This window comes from Neodiprion pinetum, chromosome 3 (assembly GCF_021155775.2).
Source record: "Neodiprion pinetum isolate iyNeoPine1 chromosome 3, iyNeoPine1.2, whole genome shotgun sequence".
NCBI classification, from domain to species: domain Eukaryota; kingdom Metazoa; phylum Arthropoda; class Insecta; order Hymenoptera; family Diprionidae; genus Neodiprion; species Neodiprion pinetum.
This window is the reverse complement of record NC_060234.1, coordinates 19,266,051-19,287,296: the sequence shown is the minus strand read 5'-3', so window position 1 is coordinate 19,287,296 and position 21,246 is coordinate 19,266,051. Positions and strand designations below refer to the sequence as shown.

At 36.3% G+C, this 21,246-nt stretch overlaps 1 protein-coding gene across 10 annotated transcripts in view; it reads right to left on the bottom strand.

The window, feature by feature from the left end:
* The window catches only part of LOC124213967 (collagen alpha-3(IX) chain), a 95,184-nt gene that overhangs the window by 32,898 nt on the left and 41,040 nt on the right, over positions 1 to 21,246 (bottom strand). For all 10 annotated transcript variants that reach the window (XM_046615816.2, XM_046615811.1, XM_046615813.1 and 7 more), the window contains exon 3: positions 11,969 to 12,048. In XM_046615816.2, coding sequence (XP_046471772.1) covers positions 11,969 to 12,048 — 80 coding nt within the window. The remainder of the gene's footprint in view (positions 1 to 11,968; positions 12,049 to 21,246) is intronic.

Genomic DNA, 21,246 nt, shown 5'->3' with positions numbered 1-21,246 from the left:
TAAAGAGAAAAACCGTTTGATAAATCTACGGAAATGTAATTTTTCCAATAACTGCCAAATCAAGATCGACGCTCACTAATTGCACCGAGTTCGTGAAAAAAAACAAAAAATTAACGCGCGCGAGATGACGCACTATCTTTTACCGCGAAGAGAAGCCTTTGGCCTAGCCGCTGGAAATATTATCGCAAATTTCTCTCCTCTCACGATGGAATTCGGTATTTGACAAGTTTTGTACGTTTCTAAATTTTAAAAGCTTTTATTTAAACTCTACATCAATACGATGCACGGAGAGCCGAAATATGCCAGTTATAATAATTCAAGTACGGTCGGAATCGTCAGTTCGATTAAGAATTTCCGTCGACTCTCAGAATTTAAGATTAGATACATGACATATGCTTGAACTGCATGTATGACATGTGTGCTAAAAATAGCTCCACCCGAGACGTTTATATTAATAATTTTTTATGTTAATGTGATCAATTATTATCAAACCGTTTTTTATATACTTTTCTTACTTCACAGTATTAGTATACATTTACCATAAAGTCTCGTATAATAAATTTAACAAACTGTAATTCAAAATTCCTGTATTGAATTTTCAGATTATAAATCGAATGAATTCAAGATTACGATATTTATCTCACTAATGTTTGGTAATTATACTAAATATTGCTATTAGTTACCAATCACACAATTACTAATAGTCAAATTACTTATTACATGTACGGTAAATTCACAATATTGAACCCGAATAATGCCTCCAATACATTTTTAGAAAATTTACAATAGAAATTTTCCACAGTGTAGGAAAGATATTGTTTTTGGTACTTATTTGAATGTGAACTGTCATTTTGGTAGTTTCTAAGTTGCACAGTGAATTTTTGTTGGTAGTAACATTTCTGCTACGCAGTAGTAACGAATCTGAGCAAATTCGAATAACCCAAGCTATATCAAGAGAAAAAAAATATCGACAATGTGAAAAAAGGTTGTATAATCCGCAAGCTTAAAATAATCAAACTTGGTGTTTTTGATTCGATATTAATGTTTTCGAGGCTATTCTGTTCGGCCTAGAAATCTCCATTTACCTAAAAAGTATTACGAATCTCCAGAGTGAGTGCAAACAACTTTGTGTAAATACGGTAAACAACATATATTCGTCTGTATTATACATTACTGCGTTATATTTCTACGAGGTTCCTCGGATAGTTTTTTCCCATTTCCTAACTTTTGTTTCAGAGTGTGTTTCTCATTCATCCTTAAGTTCGTGTTCCGGGTTCTCCAATGTTCGCTCTTCGCGTGGCGTCGGCAGCACAACGTAACGAAAGCTTTGGCGCCAGGAGATAGCGGCTCTTGGCTCACACAGCCATGGCCGAAACTCAATACAGCGAATGCTGAGATCTTTTATACCTGTGTAGTCGCGATAAGATTGTAGAAAATATGAGGCTAGACGAGCCAACGGAGGATGAAGACTTCCGACCTTTTGTTACGGGGCTAAACAAGCGTGGGCGATCAAGCCGAGGTTTAATACTTCCACCGGTTTTATGGATATAGGTATAATGCGTGTTTTATCCGCTCCTTGAATGTATGGCGTAATCTATGGCGAATTTGCCTTAGCGCTATAACTGCGTTCCATTACGATTAGTCAGCTAATACTATTAGTCCGTGAGTTTGTGGTAGTTTGAATAATAACAGACTTGGAAAGTTGTGAATTCCTCAACACTGGACTAATACTAAATCGGCACGATGCTAATTCTTTTCTTTTTTGAACAAATATTATTAATTGTAAGTATCATAATTTATGGGCATTGCGTCATGGTTTTTCAATTTGTAAGGAGTCTCGTTATTTTCCATGGTATGAGTAGGTACGGTCATTATTGGAAAAGGTTTCTGTAATGAACGTCACTTTTCATTTCTTATTATTTGCCTTGAAATTATCCGCACCGATTGCGAGTAGAAGTTGACTTCCGTTCGTACTCGAGAAATTTCAAAATTCTTACGTAGTTAAAGTATCAACAATTTTTTTTAGTTCGAAAACTTCCGAGTTTCTATTATGCCTTATAACAGCTGATGCCATTGAGTGCTTTATAGTGCTCTCCAGTTATAGAAGGAGTTATAAATTGTATTGACTTCCGATAACTTAGGTGCTCAAAATGCATGGATTCCATCCTGTACTACTTTCGCCATTGAGTGATTTGCCATAAAATAAGTTTAATGTCATTTCAGTATCAAATAAATTTTGACTTATCAATATTTACTTCGTCTCGTGATGCAATTATATACTTAAACTCGTTAGAATAAATTGAAATATGATTCCACGCTGTTGTAGGACTAATAATTAATTATATTGAGAGTGAAACATTACTTTCATTTAGCTTCAATTATACTTTTTTTCTGAGTGTAAAATACTGCTTGGTGGCCACTGATTGGAATGAAATATGATCGTTGATTGCGAACCAAAACGAAATTACAAGTCTCTCAGCAACGAAAAATAAGTTCAATCATAATAATAAACTTCAGGCATCTTATATTGGAGATTCGTCTTTTTTCATTGTATCACTGACATACCAAAAGTTTCCATACATTATGTCCCATTCTCAATTATGGACGTGAAATGTTAAAGGACACCGCAGGATCCTCGTGCAAATTGGCTACCGGTCGAATTAGCTGGATTTTCAGTATGTCATAGTACATATCCTCCCGATAAAAAGTTCTCATGGACACAAGTCCCAAAAATCAATAGTGCGGGGACCTTCGAATTAATTTTTAACACATTTCATGCATTTCATGAGCATACCATGTATACAAGCAAACTTACGTGTATCAGTTGGAAAATGTTATATAAACATTTATCACTATCATATTCAGGTTGATCAAACTTTCTTCACGAAGGCCGATTCCAAGCAATTCTTAATTCGACACAGGAATCTGGTAAATTGTTCACCAATTTTCGAAAAGACATTAAACATAGATCGTCATCATAGAAATCAGCATCGAGATTAGAGTTACCGATGACGATATTGAATGGTTCATACGTTTTGCTTGCCGTGAAACCGAACTAGTTCGCTGGCATGCTAAATAGAAATTCTTGCGTGGAGCTATAATAGAGCGTTGAATAGCCAATCACTAAAAATAATTGAGTGTGAATTGAAATAAACATCCCAATCAATCCAAGTGAGGTATGCGTTTGTCGCGGTGCGTCACGTGCAGAATCAGCCAACGATAAGCTCGAATATTGGCATAAGGTACTTCAAAATGTGTGGCCGTGCCGATAATACGAGTGCTCTTCGTGAATTTTCAATTTATTCATTGAAAGTATGAAAAGTAATTACACATGTTGAATAGCAACTCAACCTGTCGGTACATAGTGTTTGGTCACCATTTGAAGCTTTCTTGTTGTCTGTAGTGTAACGAATCACATGTGATCACTTCCCACTCAACATTATATTGTATATATAACAATATTACAAAACAGAGTTCTTACGTGAAATCAACAAAACGATAAACTTTGCACTGAAAAAAGTGACAACAAAATTTCCTGTAATTCAGAGCAGAATTTCATGTTTTGAAACGGACCCTTTACTGCATTACTGTGCACATGCCCACGCGTGCCTGGGCCTTTGATATTTCGTCACTTTTTTCAAGTTCTGTTTACATGCGCTGGAAATTGTTGTTTTTTTTTTTTTCATCGCAATGTTTATCGTGTTGTTGATTTCACACAAGATCTCTCTTTTTTAAGGTTTTCATCTTGTCTACGGTCGAATAAAACGTTAGACCGCTCGTGATCACATCTGCTTTATTACACTACGAACAAGTGCGCCGAGCTAAATCCTTCAAAGCCCTCCAGAGTCGTTAGGATGAGTTTCCAACCATGGGTTTCCTATCTCGAAATGCTTGCCTAGGCAGCCTCTGCACACACCCTAGAAATTTGTGCAGAGTTAAGACACACGCTCTGTACAAATATCTCATTCTTCCGGCGTTATCATCTTTCTAGACAGAAACAACTATGTAAACGTCATCCTTAGAAAACGTTATGTGGTTTACCATGAGAATAAAGCATGTCTATAGCATATACTCATATGACGTGATTAGGTTATTATATAATACACGCACATAGGGCTACATACTATATACGAGTTAGGACTGCGTAATCGATTAATCGGAGACTTTGAACAGTTGTTTCAATAATAAATCAATTAATCTATCGATCGAAAAATTAATTAATTGGAAGATTCGTTGGATCGATTAATCACTATTTTCGCTCAATCGTGTTTTTGATTAATCGATTAATCGATATATCCAATCAATTGTTCTTTCAATTAATTGTTCGAAATTTTTTCAATTTACATTATTTATCATAATTTCATTCGTACTCAATCTCCCTCAATTAGCGAAATGTTCGTTGAATAATCACCTCGCAGTTTTCTTCTTAATCACTTACCGGCCAAAGATTAATTGGGAAAACGATTAATTGAAACGACTAATTAAACGTCAGGATCGTTATTTGTTTTGCTTTTAATAATTGCAAATTATTTTTCAGCAATTAATTGAAATCTATAAGGATTGATCGTTTAATTACACAGCCCTATTGTAGAGGCCATTATTGGGGTCATTATTTGCCGTGAAGATCTCTCAACTGTTTACCGGTGCTTGACTATAATTAACTGACTGTTCTGTTCCAGCGCGTAGGTGGTTACGATTCCTACCCACGAACCCGTAGTCGACCTAACCAGATCCCATCCACGAGATGACTGGCGCCACTTTGCGGATACATTATGGATATTTGGCCACGTATATCGCGTAAACAGTCAATCTAGACATTCATGAAAGACACTGTTCTTGATCTCATAATTAGAATACGTTAGGATCCATACGAAATCAGGAGTGAACCGTATTTTACAGACCACATACTTGATACTTATAGCCATAGGCTATCATCTTTTTTGCCCCTCTTCGCGAACTTGTGTACACTAGAGTGTTTCCGTTGGAGGCTACGATTTTTTCTCGCTCACAGCAGAAAACTTGTTAATAGCAACCACAGAGATCCTCGTGAAAGGATACCTTTGAAATACAGTTTTCAAAAAGGTTATTGCTGGAATTCGAATTTTTTTCATCCGAATAAAATGGGAAAGTTATCATTTTTTTTTTTTAGAATTATAAGTACTAAGCCGCACTTAATAATACGGAATTGATTTTGGAATCTTTTTTTAGGTACTAAAATTTCCCGCAAAAATGCAATTTAGTCAGGACGAATGTAACTTTCGAATCATTTAAATTACGGATTTCGCTCAATGGATACTTTGGAGAGCATTTGATTCTCTACGAATTGCTTTCAACATCAAGTCCGTTAAACTACTTGCTAGGAGGATCTGTATAGGGTCCAGTGCTTGGTGCTCGGCTTTTTTCAATCTCACAACAGACACCGCAGGCGAAAAATTTTTTCGCTTAATTTCGTGCTCAACTGAAAATAGGTTGGCGGCTTTTGTAACATTCATACAGGTATAATGCTTTTGCAGTCCATGTATAAATACCTATACACAGCCAAATTTTCGTGCGTTATACCGTCTATAATGTATATTCAAATTGTCTATTATTTAATCGAGGATATATTGCAACCACGATCTAATCTGATCCAAGTCTTGGGCTAGTCAAAGCCCCGAATGCGCATGTAGGAGAGGCAGGCGCATGACTTCTCAGTGACATCGATGTCGTGACGTCGTATCGAAGAAATGCTACGTTGTATTATACTTCAAAGCGATCAGAGATCAAGGCAGCTCGCAACTGGAATCGAAAATAAATGCATGGTATCTGATTCTATATTTGTAGTGCGACAAATGAAATACAGCGGCAGTACACGATGTAAGAAGTACGTACGATCTTATCACACCTACCTAGGCGTAAATCGAAGCATACTATATTGTACTTTAGACCGTTTGAGATTGGGACAGATCTTTTTTCTCTGGAATAATATCTAAAAGTTACTTTTTGTCGAACTAAATATCCTCCCGAAGTATAAGATTGTTAGATCAAGTCTGAGAGGTGCCTCATTGCATGTGACTCTTTTCAATTCAAATACCGTACAAAAAGTATACTTATTCCATCATGGAATCTTCCAAAATGAACGTGAAATACAGTTTGACAATTGGACTACAAGCTTTCTTATAATATAAATAATAAGCTATTTGTTTTTGTAGGCATTGGAAGGACAGCTTCAGATCGCTATTTCCAAACAAAGGTGTAAAACAGCATGAGTTTACTTATCATTTGATTTCTAGTTGATTCAATGTAAAAAAAGCTGTTTTCATTGTTAAATATAATTCAATTATCAACACGATCGAATTCACGTCGAGACTCGGTCAAATGCTTATTTCGTGATATACCACCCTCACGGAAAAGAACCCTCAATTTTTAGGATTAAGCCACAAATTTAAGGGTTTACCCTGAAAGTTGAGGATAAACCCCTAAATTTAGGGGTTTACCCCCAAAAATTGAAGGTAAGCCATCATTAATGGAGGGTTTATCTCCAACAGTTGGAGATTAACCTTCAACAATTGAAGGTTCAGCCCCAGAGTTGAAGGTGAACCCTCGACGTTGAAGGTGAAGCCTCAACGTTGAAGGTACACCTCCGACGTTGAAGGTAAACCCTTAACGATAAAGGTTAATTCCTATCAATTGAGGGTTCAATCCCCAAGACATGAAGGTGACATTGAAGGGTAATTCATATCCCCAAAATTTAACTAATGGTAAATGTGAGGGTGAACTATCAACATTGCGGGGACTGTCCCCTGCAATCCCAAGGGATGCACCTAACTCTTCTTGAGGGTAAACTATAAAATTTGGGTGTCAACGCGAAAATATAATGTGTAAAAGGTTGGCAGTGAACCCTTGATTCCATTGCAGGCTAACATAACCCGTGAAATTTCCAAGGTAATTCTTATGATATTCATTGAAGTTCTATTATTCTCAATAACATCTGAAATGATCTATCTGTATATTATTTATGGCAAAACCAATGATTCAATTTGAGTTTAACTTTCGAGCAACTCGCTGGAATTAAACCATCGCATTATATAGTATAAGGATCACTATTGCTATTGCATTTTACTTACCCTGCATGCCATTATGCAACGCTCCAAAAGAATACTACTTAGTTTTTTCAGGGTTGAAATTAGAAATCATAAACTACACTATACATGGGAATTCCCACGCCAACTCGGCAAATCAAAAAACATTGACCCTCTTCGATTTTGTCGGTGATTTTTTATATGATAGTTCTCGAAAATTATCTGAAAATTATCGAATCTGAATATTTTATATATTTTCGTATAGTGTATGTACATAGTACATGTACGCATACATCTTCATTATAATATAATAACGAACGGAATGCATTGGGTATAGATAATTCTTCATGGCTGTATGAATTATACATACGTACATTAAATTTTATTTACGATTATTTTTGTGCGTGGGGATACATTATACCCTTCTTCTATATTAAACGCGAATTCGTATAGATATACAATAATTCAATAATGTTAATATATCATTTTCGTGGCATTCAATGATAAAAATCAATATCCAAATGCATATATAATAGATGTATATGATTGCCTCAAGATATCAAATGAGAAATAACCAGACAACTTGTTGATTACTCAGTTTCTATTGTCTTTACTAATGGTGTGTAATGCACATTTGTAATACCGTTACATCTATAATTCCAATAAAATGACATAATAAGCTCTTAATTCGAGAATTCTTTCAAAGTGAATCCTCGATTGGGAGGTTCACCCTCAACTTGGAGGTAAACACTTGACTTGGGGGTTAACCCTCACTCAAGAGGTAAGCCCTCAACTTGGAAGTAAACCCTCGACTTGGGAGTAAGCCTTCGACTTCGAGGTTAACCCTGAATTAAGGGGTACGAATTTACCCATTAGAGGTTGAGAGTTACTTTGGGGGTAAAATTGGGGGTTTCTTCCGTAAGGGCAACCGATTTCCGATTTCATATTGTTACGAAGCTTTAAAAAATCACAGCGATCAACGTGATATCTTGATGGGTGGGCCCCACCGGATAAAATTGATACTTGTGAATTGCTGGGCTGGTAGATTAATGGATTTCATATAACGAGAGCATGTTTCATTATTTTTTCATATAGGTTTTCCGTACACAAAGTAATTATTTCTATAACGATCGAGTGAGTCAGCAAATGCGCATATATGCGGAGTACTGAAAAGACCACTTTTAAGTCCTAGGAAAGTAAATTTTTTATAAAAATTAAAACGTTCGCCATGCTATATACATAAACCTATAGACTATACAGAAAAAAGTTTCAAACACAAGTTGTAGAGAATTTTATTATCTACGAAAACGAGCTGTACTGTTTTTGTCGTATGATACGCGGCTTGTGAGATATTTGATAAAACGTGTTTTTCAAGATGGCGGCTAAAGCTCAACCCTCACGTCCCGAGAACTTGAATTTACATTCAGGGGACGCCCCTGAACATTTTCCAATAAGAAAATAAATTATGCAGAGGATTGCAGAAAAAAAATCCCTGACTCTTGGACTAGGTATACTTGCCTTCGGATCGTATGCGTGTTCACCTGTAACGAGAGGTCTTGCAAACTTACGCTCGACCCGAAAGGACCGATTTTGCTTCCGAGTTTGTTACACAATATACTATTAATTGGACGGCAGTTATAAGAAGGCAATCAATGCATTGAGCCATCGTTCGATTACCATATTGTTACATCGTCGCATCTATAATGATGGAAAACTGATTGATAACGCGATCAATTTGTGTTCACTAACTGGACGTTTGGTGTGTACATTTGTACAACATCGTATAATCCACCGTGTATGTACGACCGCCAATAGCGAGTGCCATGAATCGATTACAACGTAACAGATAAGATCGGAAAAAAAATAGTACCCGTTAAGAGTGTCTTTTTTTTATTCATCTCAATTTTTGTTCTCTTCGTAGGTCTTTGGTGCTCCATAGGAGTCCAATTCAAATCGATATTACATCGATCCAAGGATAAGAAAAGAGAAAGCGTCAAGTTTAGTAACGATTTTCACTCTCCAATGAGGTGTAATTAGGGACTGAGAATTCCACTTCCGACTTCAAATTGATTGCGCTAAACACCTACAATGTTATTAAGATCGGTCTATACTCGGTCAACTGTATCAGATTAGGATAACGTGTTTACTTTTATTTTTCCTGGCACAGTGTCTAAACGCTAGTTTTTGCCGGACGAAAAATCCCCCCTAAGCATATGATTCGTAATCCAAGCCTAAGAAATATCTCACAGCTTGTGATTTTTCCCTATTTCAATGACACATTCAAAAATATTACACTTATTTTAGTTTCTTCGAGGAATTTTATGAAATAATCGTGAGTATGATCTTGTACGCATAAATCGTACGGATAAGTAAAAAATTATTGTCAAAAACATCATTGCTGTTTTTTTACGTAGGCGCAACCAAAAATCAGATATTACCAAATGGGGCTTTTTGTATCTATCGTTTAAAACGGAGGACTGAATCCGACATTCTAAGGTCCATGAAAATAAGTATCTTATCATTTATATTAAAATGAAGTCAGTCCAATTGTCAAACCATACCAGAACGGTTATTCTGGAGAATTCCTGGACGATCTTGTTATATGACGGCATATACTTTTTTAATCGTTACTTCAATACAGGCAGAGAGTCGCGTGGTATGAGCTACCTCTTTATAGACTTAAGCTGAGTACATATTACTACTCAAGTACTTATTTAGCGAGAATTTTGTTATTGAGCAAAAAATAACGTTCGGACCTTTTTCCAGCAAAAACGAGTGTTCCATTTGGCTGACCTTAATGGGTTCAGCCCAAGAACTTCCCGCTGACAATGAGATGTGTTCTGAAACCTCAAAACATTACCAAATACAAATTTTCCCATCCCTTTTATCCTGTTACACAAATAATTCAAAAACTACAGGACTGATGAAATCAATACAAAATGTATCCAGAAAAAATGAGCGGGAAGTTAAAAAAGTACATTATTACCCTAATCTGAGACAGTGTAATTAACAGTAGATAGATTTCAGACTTTTTATTCATTCTCGTGTTCGGATACCTATGGGTATAATAACCGCTTGGATGTTTATTTTGCGGCCGCAAAGTGTTTTGATGGTTTTTTAAGGTCATCATTATAAATTATAGGTATATCGTTGGAATTAAACACTTAAAACCGAGAGTCTGCATGAGATATTATACCTACAGAATCCTCTTCGCTGTTACGTGAAATTTGATTGAGTACCCGTTGAATACATTAGCCTAGAATCACTTATGATCGAATCTTGTGGATGCCCGTAGGGCTAGAACAAATGCGGATGTGTGTCACATAATCCATTGTGTGGAAGGCTGAACGATTCAAATAGACTGCCAGATAAATATTGGGCCGCGTTCCTACACCCAATGCAACTAATAACAGGTCACATGAACTAGAATATACAGATTAGTACCATGTATAAATAAATCAAGGCAATGAATGCAATAGGTATATGCAATTAGATCATTGGGATCAACTCATGTGCGTAAGAGAAAGAAATAACGACAAAAATTCTTTCTTTTATTGTATTGTACGACTAAAGCCTTTCAAGTTGGGTGCATGTGATTTTTATTCGCCAACACAAAGAGGTTTTCTTTGATTTTATCGTTAATCGTAGTTTTGCTTTAGGAGATTGGTGGGCTAAAAATCGATACTATATATTAATTTTATTACAAAAAGGTGGCATATATATCGACTGTTCATCACAAATTATGATATTTGTAAGATAGGAGGACTTATTCAAACTTACGAGAATGTCAAACACTGAAGTATAAATCGTGGTTACATATCAATGCTTCATTTAAAATTGCTGCAAAATGGTTGATAAATCTACTATACTAATTTCATTCTGTCACTTTTGGATGGCAACTTTCATTCAAAAAACCATTTTGTACAAAGAAACTGAAACATTTTTTTTATCATGTCAGAATCATTGAATATCGAATGTTACAACATCACAGCGATACTTATTGTGATCAGCAAATGGCAATAGTGAATGAACTATTGAAAAGAAAAGCCATTTCCGTGACTTTGTTGGAAATACTCGTTTGAATTAAATGAGCTATGATAGGTTGAAATCAATCGTATCTACCGCATTTTCAACTATACTTTGAAAAGATTTGAAACGTAGCATCGATACTTGAGTTTCTGTTTTAATACCAATATTTTCTATTTTTGTATTTTGAAGGAGATCTTGGTGGCTTGCGAATATGATAGTTCGACAAATAGTCTATGTATACGATACACTATTAATAAAATTAATAAAAAGTACCCACTGAGACGAGAAGAGAAGAGATTACGACCGACGTGAACTGATCATTTGATGTTATAAACATTTAAGAGAGATTACAAAAACAGGATGAATTTTTGGTCAAGATTATCTTCTCCTTGTTTTACTGAATACTGGTTCAGCTGAATTGGAATCCATTGACTACTATATGAACTCGAGGTATGATATGAGCTCAAGCTGGTTCCAAGAAAAAATTTGTGTGGCATTAAAGTGTGCCTATCTGGCCGGCAGTTAACCGAGTGTAAGAGTAGAATATATTATTTGTCACGCAACAGAATAGCGGCATGAATCAAATTCACTGTCTATTTTAAAGTATTTATATTAATGATTCTTTTATGTCGCTAAAGCTTAGACGAAAATACCAATAAGCGTCGTAATGGCGTGGCATCATCAAAATCACCGAATAATTTCAAGAAAAGCCTATATTAAATACAGTATCTGCGCTTCATTCATCTCACTAAATATATCGTTCTCAAGGTAGCTCATTCTCGAATTTTCTGAAATAGCCCCTTCTGCTGCCCAGTAATCGATACAGAAAACTTCCAACTGACGTCAATGGAAGTAAATAAGTTAGATATGTTACTTACGTGCTTTCGTGAGTTGTATTGACTGAAGGAGTGTGAGTGACCACGATGTCAAGAGTAGCGCTCTTTTCCACCGTTCCGTCCTGAAAAAATATTTTATGAATCAGTTAACATTGTTAAAAGGGACAGCATTTAAGGAATCGATAAAACTGCTGATTATATCTATTTCTAAGCTCTTTCTTTCTTACATGTTCAAATGAAAATTACACGCTGCGTGGAAATTTAACATTGCGATTTCATTGTAACGAGTGATCGAGGAATCAGAATATTAATCGTTGATTGCACGTCGAATTTTTAGTAGTCATTGTTCAGAACACGATCGATAACTTGATTAAACGGCCATTTTCGGAAAGTAACATTGAGGTGATAAAATGTTTATACTAAATACATGTATATAAAATAAATATGTATAAACACTATACTACACTAAAACGTTGCGTTGATTTAGTATCGTGCCTTCTAAACAATTGACTATATGAATCCACTGTTTGTTTGATTGCTCGTGAGAATCGCATCTGAATTTTGCTGAATTTTCTCAAGCTCAAAGACTTCCTGACAAATATCCCAAAACATACCACTTTGAGGATTTGTACAATCTCGCGTGTTAACATAAAACTGTATTTCTCTGCATGAGAAATCTCTGTGGGTTGAGTTCCGTACAAAGATACTCGTGCCCATTTTAAGACAATGAACTTTACTCTTAGAACCTGAAATAATTTAGTTTACAAGGTTGCGCAAGCGCGTGACGAGCTGGAGTTGTATAGTTGTCGTCATCGTAGTTGAAACTGGAAACATTGTCACGCGACTTCAACTGAGAGTAATTGATACGTAATGTATGAAAAGTAATAAATTATCAGATTTAAGTTGACATATGTTCTACAACTATTTATGAGTTAAATCGATTTTATGTATTACACTGAAGGTTTCAATTACACTCGATGATGGATTCAAAGTCATACGGTAATTCATATTGCAATAGTAAAACGATATCAATCAAGTCGGTCAAATCCAATGATTGGCACAGGTCAAAATGTTTGTAATGTGGAGGCCTTCCAATTATCTCATGCTTTACACACTATGTCTGAATATCTATGATCGAATAAATATAATAGCATACTTAGATATCTTGTCTGGTACCTAACTATGGAATGTAAATAATTTGGGATTCGACCACCAAGTTCCACTCACGTGCTGGTGCAGAGACTATTGAATGCTCGAATGGTTTTGTGAGTGTAGTCGATGCAAGATCTATATTTCTTTTTTCTTCGAACAAAGAAAGTTTGAAATGTTTCGAAAAATTGAACATTTTTTTCCCAACACAAGCTTGGAAACGTAGATTTTCAAAACCCGTGAAGCGTGCATAAAGTACCCTATTTTCGAAAAGTGTGGTAAAAAGATGTTGGCGTATGCGCTTAACTGAAATGCTCGATTTTACGCACTAGAGCTTTCTTCAGCGCATGCGCAGTTCAAACAATTCTGTTTCACGCACTGTATAATTGAACATAAGTTACCTAACCCTGATTCGTTGATCGATGATTGTTAAAATCAGCCAAGTATAGGTATTCCTTTGCAGCAAGTAAAAGGGCCTGAACGGTAGTGGGGTAATGGTAGCGCCCTACATTTAATAACTCGCGTATGGGGCTTACAATGATGAGCGAGTCGGTAACAGTAGGAAATTATTGTACCGAAGCTCCCATCACCGTTCCTCGTCAAGTTGCACCGAATTTCAAAATTTTCCATTGCGCAAGTTGTCTTTAACAATTTTCGGTCAAGTTCTTTGGTGTATGCGCACTTTGGAATAACTGAATTTTACGCACTGTGCCATTGAACATAAGTTATTTAACCCCAGTTTTATGAGCCCCCAGTGGCACCTTTGTTGCTTTTCCAATTAAACTTTCCTTCACAGATGTCGGAAAAAATAGCATGTGTCACACTAACAGATGAGCAATATTTGACTCGTGTGATTACGGCACTCGCCTTTGCCGAGCACACTGACAATGTCACGCCCAACAGAATTCACCCATTATCCGCATTTGAAACACAATTTACTATTTCAACCCTTGCTCGGACAGTACGATTTCCAAAGCCTGTAGAGCATGCGAAAGATGCCCCATTTTCGAACAGTTTAGTAAAACAATATTGACGCATGCGCACTTTCGGATAATTCAATTTTACGCACTGTGTCATTGATCGTAAGTTACATTGCTCGAATTTTCTCGTCGGAAAACGTCCACTTACCGAAGTTGTAACACAATACACTATACACTGTTGTGTTACAAGTGTGGAAAGCGAGTGGTTTCCAACGAGTGTAACATTTGCAGCGTATAAAATATAGAATTCCAGTTGTACGCATGCGTCAAAGTAGATTTACCGCACTATTCGGAAATGGGGCGCCTTACGCACGCTCCACAGGCTTCGTAATTCGAACTCAATTTAGTAACAACTATATCAATAGTTTTGGAGATATAATGATATATTTAAGCAAAGTCAGAACGGAATTACACACTTATATGAACGCTGAGTAAACTCTTACAGATAGAAAAAAGTTATGCTCCTAAGTTTTGCAGGTCTGGATGAGCTCGACAAAAAAGTCCGGGAGAACATATGGCTATCTATGTCTAATAGTATTGCCACGAGAAGCATTTGGAAATACTTGTGGGTGGAGCCACGACGATCTGCTAGTTTTATAACGTATTAACAATAACTGAATCTTTGTTGAATGGTTTCCACTCAAATTCGTGAGATATTTTTTTTTTTATTTCACAACACCTCCAAGTCTTTGAAGTTTCCGTTTTTATATAAATGGAATATAAAAGAACTAAATGTTTGAAATTTTTAGTTTCAATAAAAAATTATTTACAAAGTTTCATAGCTACCTTAGTTCAGTCCGAACGATCAATCGAGATCTGGCTGTCAAATGAACAAATTTGATGATAAATGATTTTTTTTAAATACCAGAATTATGGTATCGTATCCAAGAAATTTGTTTAGATTTTTAATTTTTAATATATTTACTAAAGTTCTTATTGAAATTCAAGCCGAGTTGTTTTTTCATTTGTTACCGTTGATTTATCGATGGTTCTTTCTACCACGGTAATCACAGATTGTGCTCGTGTGACTAACTGTAAAGATCACTGATTGTTCGTTTGAAAGAAATTGTTTGCAGTGATGTTAAAACTTTTATGTTTTTTAACGACACTCAACACTACAAACAAACAGTTTGATTGAATTATTAATTATCATGTTTCGGATTCACGACAGTGATCAGCTTAAGTTTAATTTCAATCTGACAGAGTCTTGGAAAAATGTCATTATAATTTTTTATATAGAAATATTTCAAGTCGAAGAATCGATTTTTTGTTAGTTAGAATTGTCGCTTGAACAGCTGGTTAACAGCTAAATTTTATAAATTCTGAGACTTGGTAGCAGCCTGATTTTCGATTGATTCGAAATGTTGGTACCATGAAAAGAGAAATGAACGGAAATGTTTTGAAAGGGTAGGTATAAGAAGTTTGTTTACCCTTGTTGATTGGTTAATTTTTACCATTTAGTTTCCGTTATTCGGAGTGCTGGATCCTTGCCAATGATTGACATTCCGTAAGAATTTGTAAGATGGACTGGATTCTTGATGATTGTACATTTGGTTGGCAAATGCGCAGTCCCAAAGTGGGGTTAATTTTTTGAATGCGACGAAAATGTGTAAACAGGAAGTAGGGAGGAGCGTACGCTATTCAATTTACTATAATATGATTCTTCCGTGCAGCCTACAACGTGTTAGCTGCACGGCGAACATCAACGTTTTCATGACGTTTGAAAAGAGAGAGAGAGAGAGAGAGTAAACACAGCTGTCAACCGTTTTCACTATAAGCCCCACACACTTTTATTATTGTATTCCTAACTTTTCTAAATGTATATTTTTACGTGGGGGTGCTCCCCCTGCCTGCGGCCCTGGACCCGCTCCCACACCTTGACTCCCACCGACCTACATCCGTGCACTACTTGTATTCATTGTTAGGATTTTCTCTTTTCTTCTTTTATTTTCGAGTCCATAATTTGGCTAGAGTTGAGTCGGAAATAAAGTCGCACGTGTTACACAGAAATAAAAGTCGATTATTCCCTTGTTACGTAATGTACTATTGTGACCTTGTTTTCGGGCGACAGCTCGAACCGTCCTTTGAAGCTGTTAAATTTCAGTATCGCGCTATAGTCCTATTTCCAGGTAGCAGAACATGTCCGCTGAAGATTTGAAGGTATTAACATGTCTCATTTTTGATCCCCAAATGACGCTCAATAATTACCAGTAAAAATCATATTTTAATGACAGAAAGTCGAATTTTAAAGTTCATTGAATTATCTTGAGAAATGTCAGTCAGCATGTACCGTTTGGAGACCGAAAGTGGGAATGGCTTGTTGGAACGTCGTCCATACAAAACAGTAAACACTCAGAAAGAAGAATTCATCAAAGTAGGGCTATTTTTATGCCTGAGGCCCTTTATGAATCAGGCACCTTATGTCTGATTTAGCTATATTTTAATTTTCGTATCAGGTTTAATATATCTTTAAACAAGAATAACTTGTTCAAGAATCGAGCGAAGTATATAATATAATGTAAGTATATAGTAAAAATATCGAAATTCAACAGTCAAAATCATCATCAGACAAGTACCATACCCAAAGCTCATTTCAAGCCTAAAAGTTGCCGTCAATATTATGCGTAATGCAGGCACATTTCTTTTGGGTGCATACTGTTAAAATTTCAGTCAAATCGGTTCATCCGGAATCCTGCCTAGAAAATACTCTCACTCCACCGACGTATTTCATTGAGAATCAGTCAAGATTTCCCAAAAACGCATGCCAATGGCACAAAGCGGTATTTCCTGAAGTTGAAAGTTACACATTTTTTAAAAGTACGATCGTTGGCCTTTTTGAAACCGGACGTGAAAAAAGTCTGACAAAGTAACAACAAGTAAGCAATTTCTTTTTCGAAAATCAGCCAAACTGGTTACGTGGTTTGTTTAGTCCCATGGTCACGAAAATTGACGACACGCTGTACACGTATACGCATATAGTATCTATTCGTAAGAAATACTTGCAAAGGATCTTGTTAGTGACAAAGCATGTTTTCTACTTGGCTTCCGACAAACCACTACACAACACGGTCTGCGTTTGGGTTTTGCACATCTTTTTGTTTTTGATGTCCAAAAGAATGGATTTTTTTGTCAGGTTTTTTTGAAAGGTTAAAAACAATTTACCGATGATAAAAGATGTTTTTGGACATCTTTTCGTATCTACTCGTTTTTTTCCATCTCAATAGGTAATTTTACATTAGAAATGGATTAAGATAGTTACAGGACATCCGGACTGGTTTGAGGTCAATATTTATGCACAAGAGTGTACAGGCCTATACCCTTTCTGGATGGCTTGTGTAGCATCTGAGATATTATTCCTTTTATGGCGCACGGAAGGAATCCGTGGCGTCGCCGTGTAAGTCTAGCGCTGGAGGTAAACATACCTATGTATATCAAAAATGCGGGTATCACGTGGGTACCACACGCTACGTGTTTGCGCATACGCTTACTGGTGTGCACAGAACAACACTGTCGAGAAGTAAGCTACTTTCACTCCTGCAATCCACCGACAGTCCGATGATGCATGGAATGCATCATATAGAGCCACGCTTTGAACCGTGTTACTCATCCCTGAAATTCAAGTTTGATCGAACCGTGAGCCGGTGAGCAGAACTACACATTCGATTCAACCATCAACGCCAGCAGAGCAGAGGTTTTTAAATGTCACCATTCGTAATAAATAAACTGCAGTTTGATCAAAGTTGAAATCTGGGTGTGAAAATATTCAAGTTTAACAATACTTGTCGAGGAAAAAAACTAACAAGAGTAGAATTGCCGTTGAAAAATGATCCGGATGCCCCCGTTCAACAAACGACTAACTCAAAGTGGCCTTTGAGTCGTTTGACCACAGCAAAGCGAGCTGCCAACTTTTGAGTAATGGTGCACGCCGCAGTTCACGCCAACGCCAGTGTACGTAGATCCTTTTTGTAGACTTCTGCACTTATCTACAAGTATATAACATATGGCCAGTCCGTAACATAAGAAACACGTTGGCAGTGACCCGGTGCTTGGTATTATATGTATATATAAACCTTAAGACAGTTGACAATGTTGATACGTTGACGCATATACTTTACCGTAATAAGCGAACGAGTTTGCTGGCAAATCAAGATCCTAGGTAGCGGTGGTCGTATCTCTAAAACCGCTTATTAGTTTTGTTTAATATAATTTGCGTGATCATGAACCCTGGTCAGTTCACACTACCCCTAAAATTGGAACGAAATCTAACGAACTGTTTAACAGTTATTGAGCATCCACGAAGACGATGGTGAAATTTTTCTTCTTCATATTCTTCGTGGCCTTTGTAGCAATACACCAACCTATCGACTAAGATTTTAGACAAAGCAATTTGAAATTAGTAAGGTGAGTTCGTACCATCACGGATAAGAAAATTATCTATCATTTTGTAAAAATGACGACCACGATTTCGGTCGAATGACTACACTTGCAATTTGAAAGGTAGTTTCACATCAGCGAATCAATTCGTTCGTTTCATTAATTGAAATAACAATCTTTCAATATCTTGCCCAATAGGTACTTGCTGGTTTTTTGACATTTGTAATGTCTTTGTAATATCAATTATGTCCTGCTTAACGTATTCGTACAAGAAAAGAATTTTTTTCAAATTTTGAGGCAACACTATGAACCCTTCAGATACGGAGAAATACAAACCAGATTTGGTTACGACCTTTTATTGGCAATCAATCAGATCGATGATTGTCAAATTTCTGAAGAATATTTGTAAATTGCAATCGACGATTTAGTCATACTGAATGGGCACTAAATCTGTTGTAAAAAACTTAGCCTTACAGGCTAATGTAGAATTTGAAATTCGTGGCAATTTGAATTCAGATTGCAAAGATACGGTTGATCCGTATGAGCCAATTTTCACTGACGTCGATTTTGTCATCTTTAAAAATGCCCTACACGTCTCGTGACGATTTGTTCAGTATAATTGAGTTTTGAGTACTCTAAATTCATCACCCAAGTATTCAGGATTGAACGAAATTTCCATAATGTAAATTCCGAACGCTTTCTCATAATCTGTACGACTTGGTGTTGCATAAAAACTGTGTCACTCAATGTCAGCTATGTGTAAAGGAAAACTTCAGCCCACGTCATCTCAGTACACTTGTAGGTTTGTATTTCTTTTCCTCCAAGAGTTCCTCTCCCACAATCTAACTACAGCCCTGCGATACATGAGGAAATACCGATACCGTGTACTTTGATAGAGACATCGTTGCAGAAACAGAACTCCAAGTTTAGGACAATCAATTCTAATTTACATTTTTCAAACCTAACCCACGTTATTGTCATCGGTATCTACATTCTGCGATCACGTGTGGGTTCAGGATGTGCTTTACGAATCATTCACTGTCGTTATACCTATGTATGTTTTATACAGTGCAGATGGGATCGATTTGGTGTATGGGTGGTATCTGTGACTTGAATTATTGCTTCCCCGTTGCTAGAGAGTTTCAAGATCAATAAAAGACATGGCTAGCAAATGTCCGTGACTTTCAACAGAACCTTCCAAACTTTTTTAAGCCCTTCTCATTCACGACACGTTTTCAGTCAGATATCATTTAGTCAATAGATGTTACGTTATCCAGTGCAGAGGCCTTGATGGCAAATTAGACGTTCTTCGCCTGATGGATAATAGATCGAGGTTAAAATGTCGCCAAAAACGTCAAAAATCACAATGATATTACCGATCTCTCTGTTGTGATAGACTCCGTAAGAGGCAGTGAACAAGTTTTACTAATACTCGTTTTGTAAGTCCACACTCGTTATTGACACCCACATAATTGTTATATCTCCGTAATAAAACAAAGATACTTTAAAAGGAAATTCCAATGAATAAATACACGACACCTACCATGTACCAGGAATGGTGTCCGTTGCTATTAATGGTTCTCGATGGATACTTATGGAAATGAAGAATATTCTGAGAAGAAAATTACGCTAATGAATTTGAACTTCAATTGCCAATTATCGAGGCAATGGTAGTCGAGAACTCACTTGCAGTCCAGTTAGATATTGACGGTATGTAGAAATTTATAATGATATAGAAACGTAAGAGTAACAGAGTGTTATTCAAATGAATGAAAATTTCCGTACTTATGAATTACACGCAGGCCTAGAATTCTCGGAAAATTGATGCCTTCAGGTATTCTACATGTATGTACTTTACATTACACAATTTTTACCAAGCACACCCGCTTCAGTTTCCTTGTACTAGAATATGAAAACTGGTGATTCGTTGTCGCAAAGCAAGAAAAGAAAACGTAGCCATGAACGAAATTGGTTTAAAAATTTATGAGCAATATTAAGCACCCATCAATAACAATTTATATATGTTAATTAAATTATCGTTGTACAATATATACCTATTTGATTGGAACTGTTATACGGAGAACTTTTTCACGGCTAGAAAGTGCTTATAAGCAAGACGGTAACTAAAAATAAAAATATCCTGACGGAAACGTGCTGTAAGTAGGGGTGACCGGAGAAACCCGCCAAAAGATTTTTAACTATTTCTTTTTTAGCAAAAACATCATCAAAAGTTACAAATGTTACAAATTAAGTTAATGGAATATAATTTCCTAGTCAGGATCGTCGTCAAACTGAGAATTATTTTTGATAGTAAATTGACTTGTTGTAGGTGGGATTAACAGTTTTGTAACTTCCACAGTTAAACTGCGCATTATTTTCTGGGGTAACTCACAGATACTTGAAATGTACGGATCAGATGTTACCATGAGCCGATTGAAAACATCTTCCATTGTTTTTGGTTTCAAATACATTCGTGATGAAGTTTCTCGAACACTTTTGATGTCTTTTTTTCTAGCTTCTTGAGCAGCTTGGGATATGTGACCCATGGATTGCAATATGGGGCAAAGAGGTAGGCATATAATACCATGGATATAATTTACTAAATATTCGCGCAATTTCCTCCGCATATTCTTGAAATTTATCAGTACTCCCCTCACGGAAAAAAATCCTGAATTTATGGGGGTAAGCCTCAAAATTTAGGGGTTTACCCTGAAAGTTGAGGATAAACCATCATTAATGGAGGGTTTATCTCCAACAGTTGGAGATTAATCCTCAACAATTGAAGGTTCATCCCCAAGAGTTGAAGGTGAACCCTCG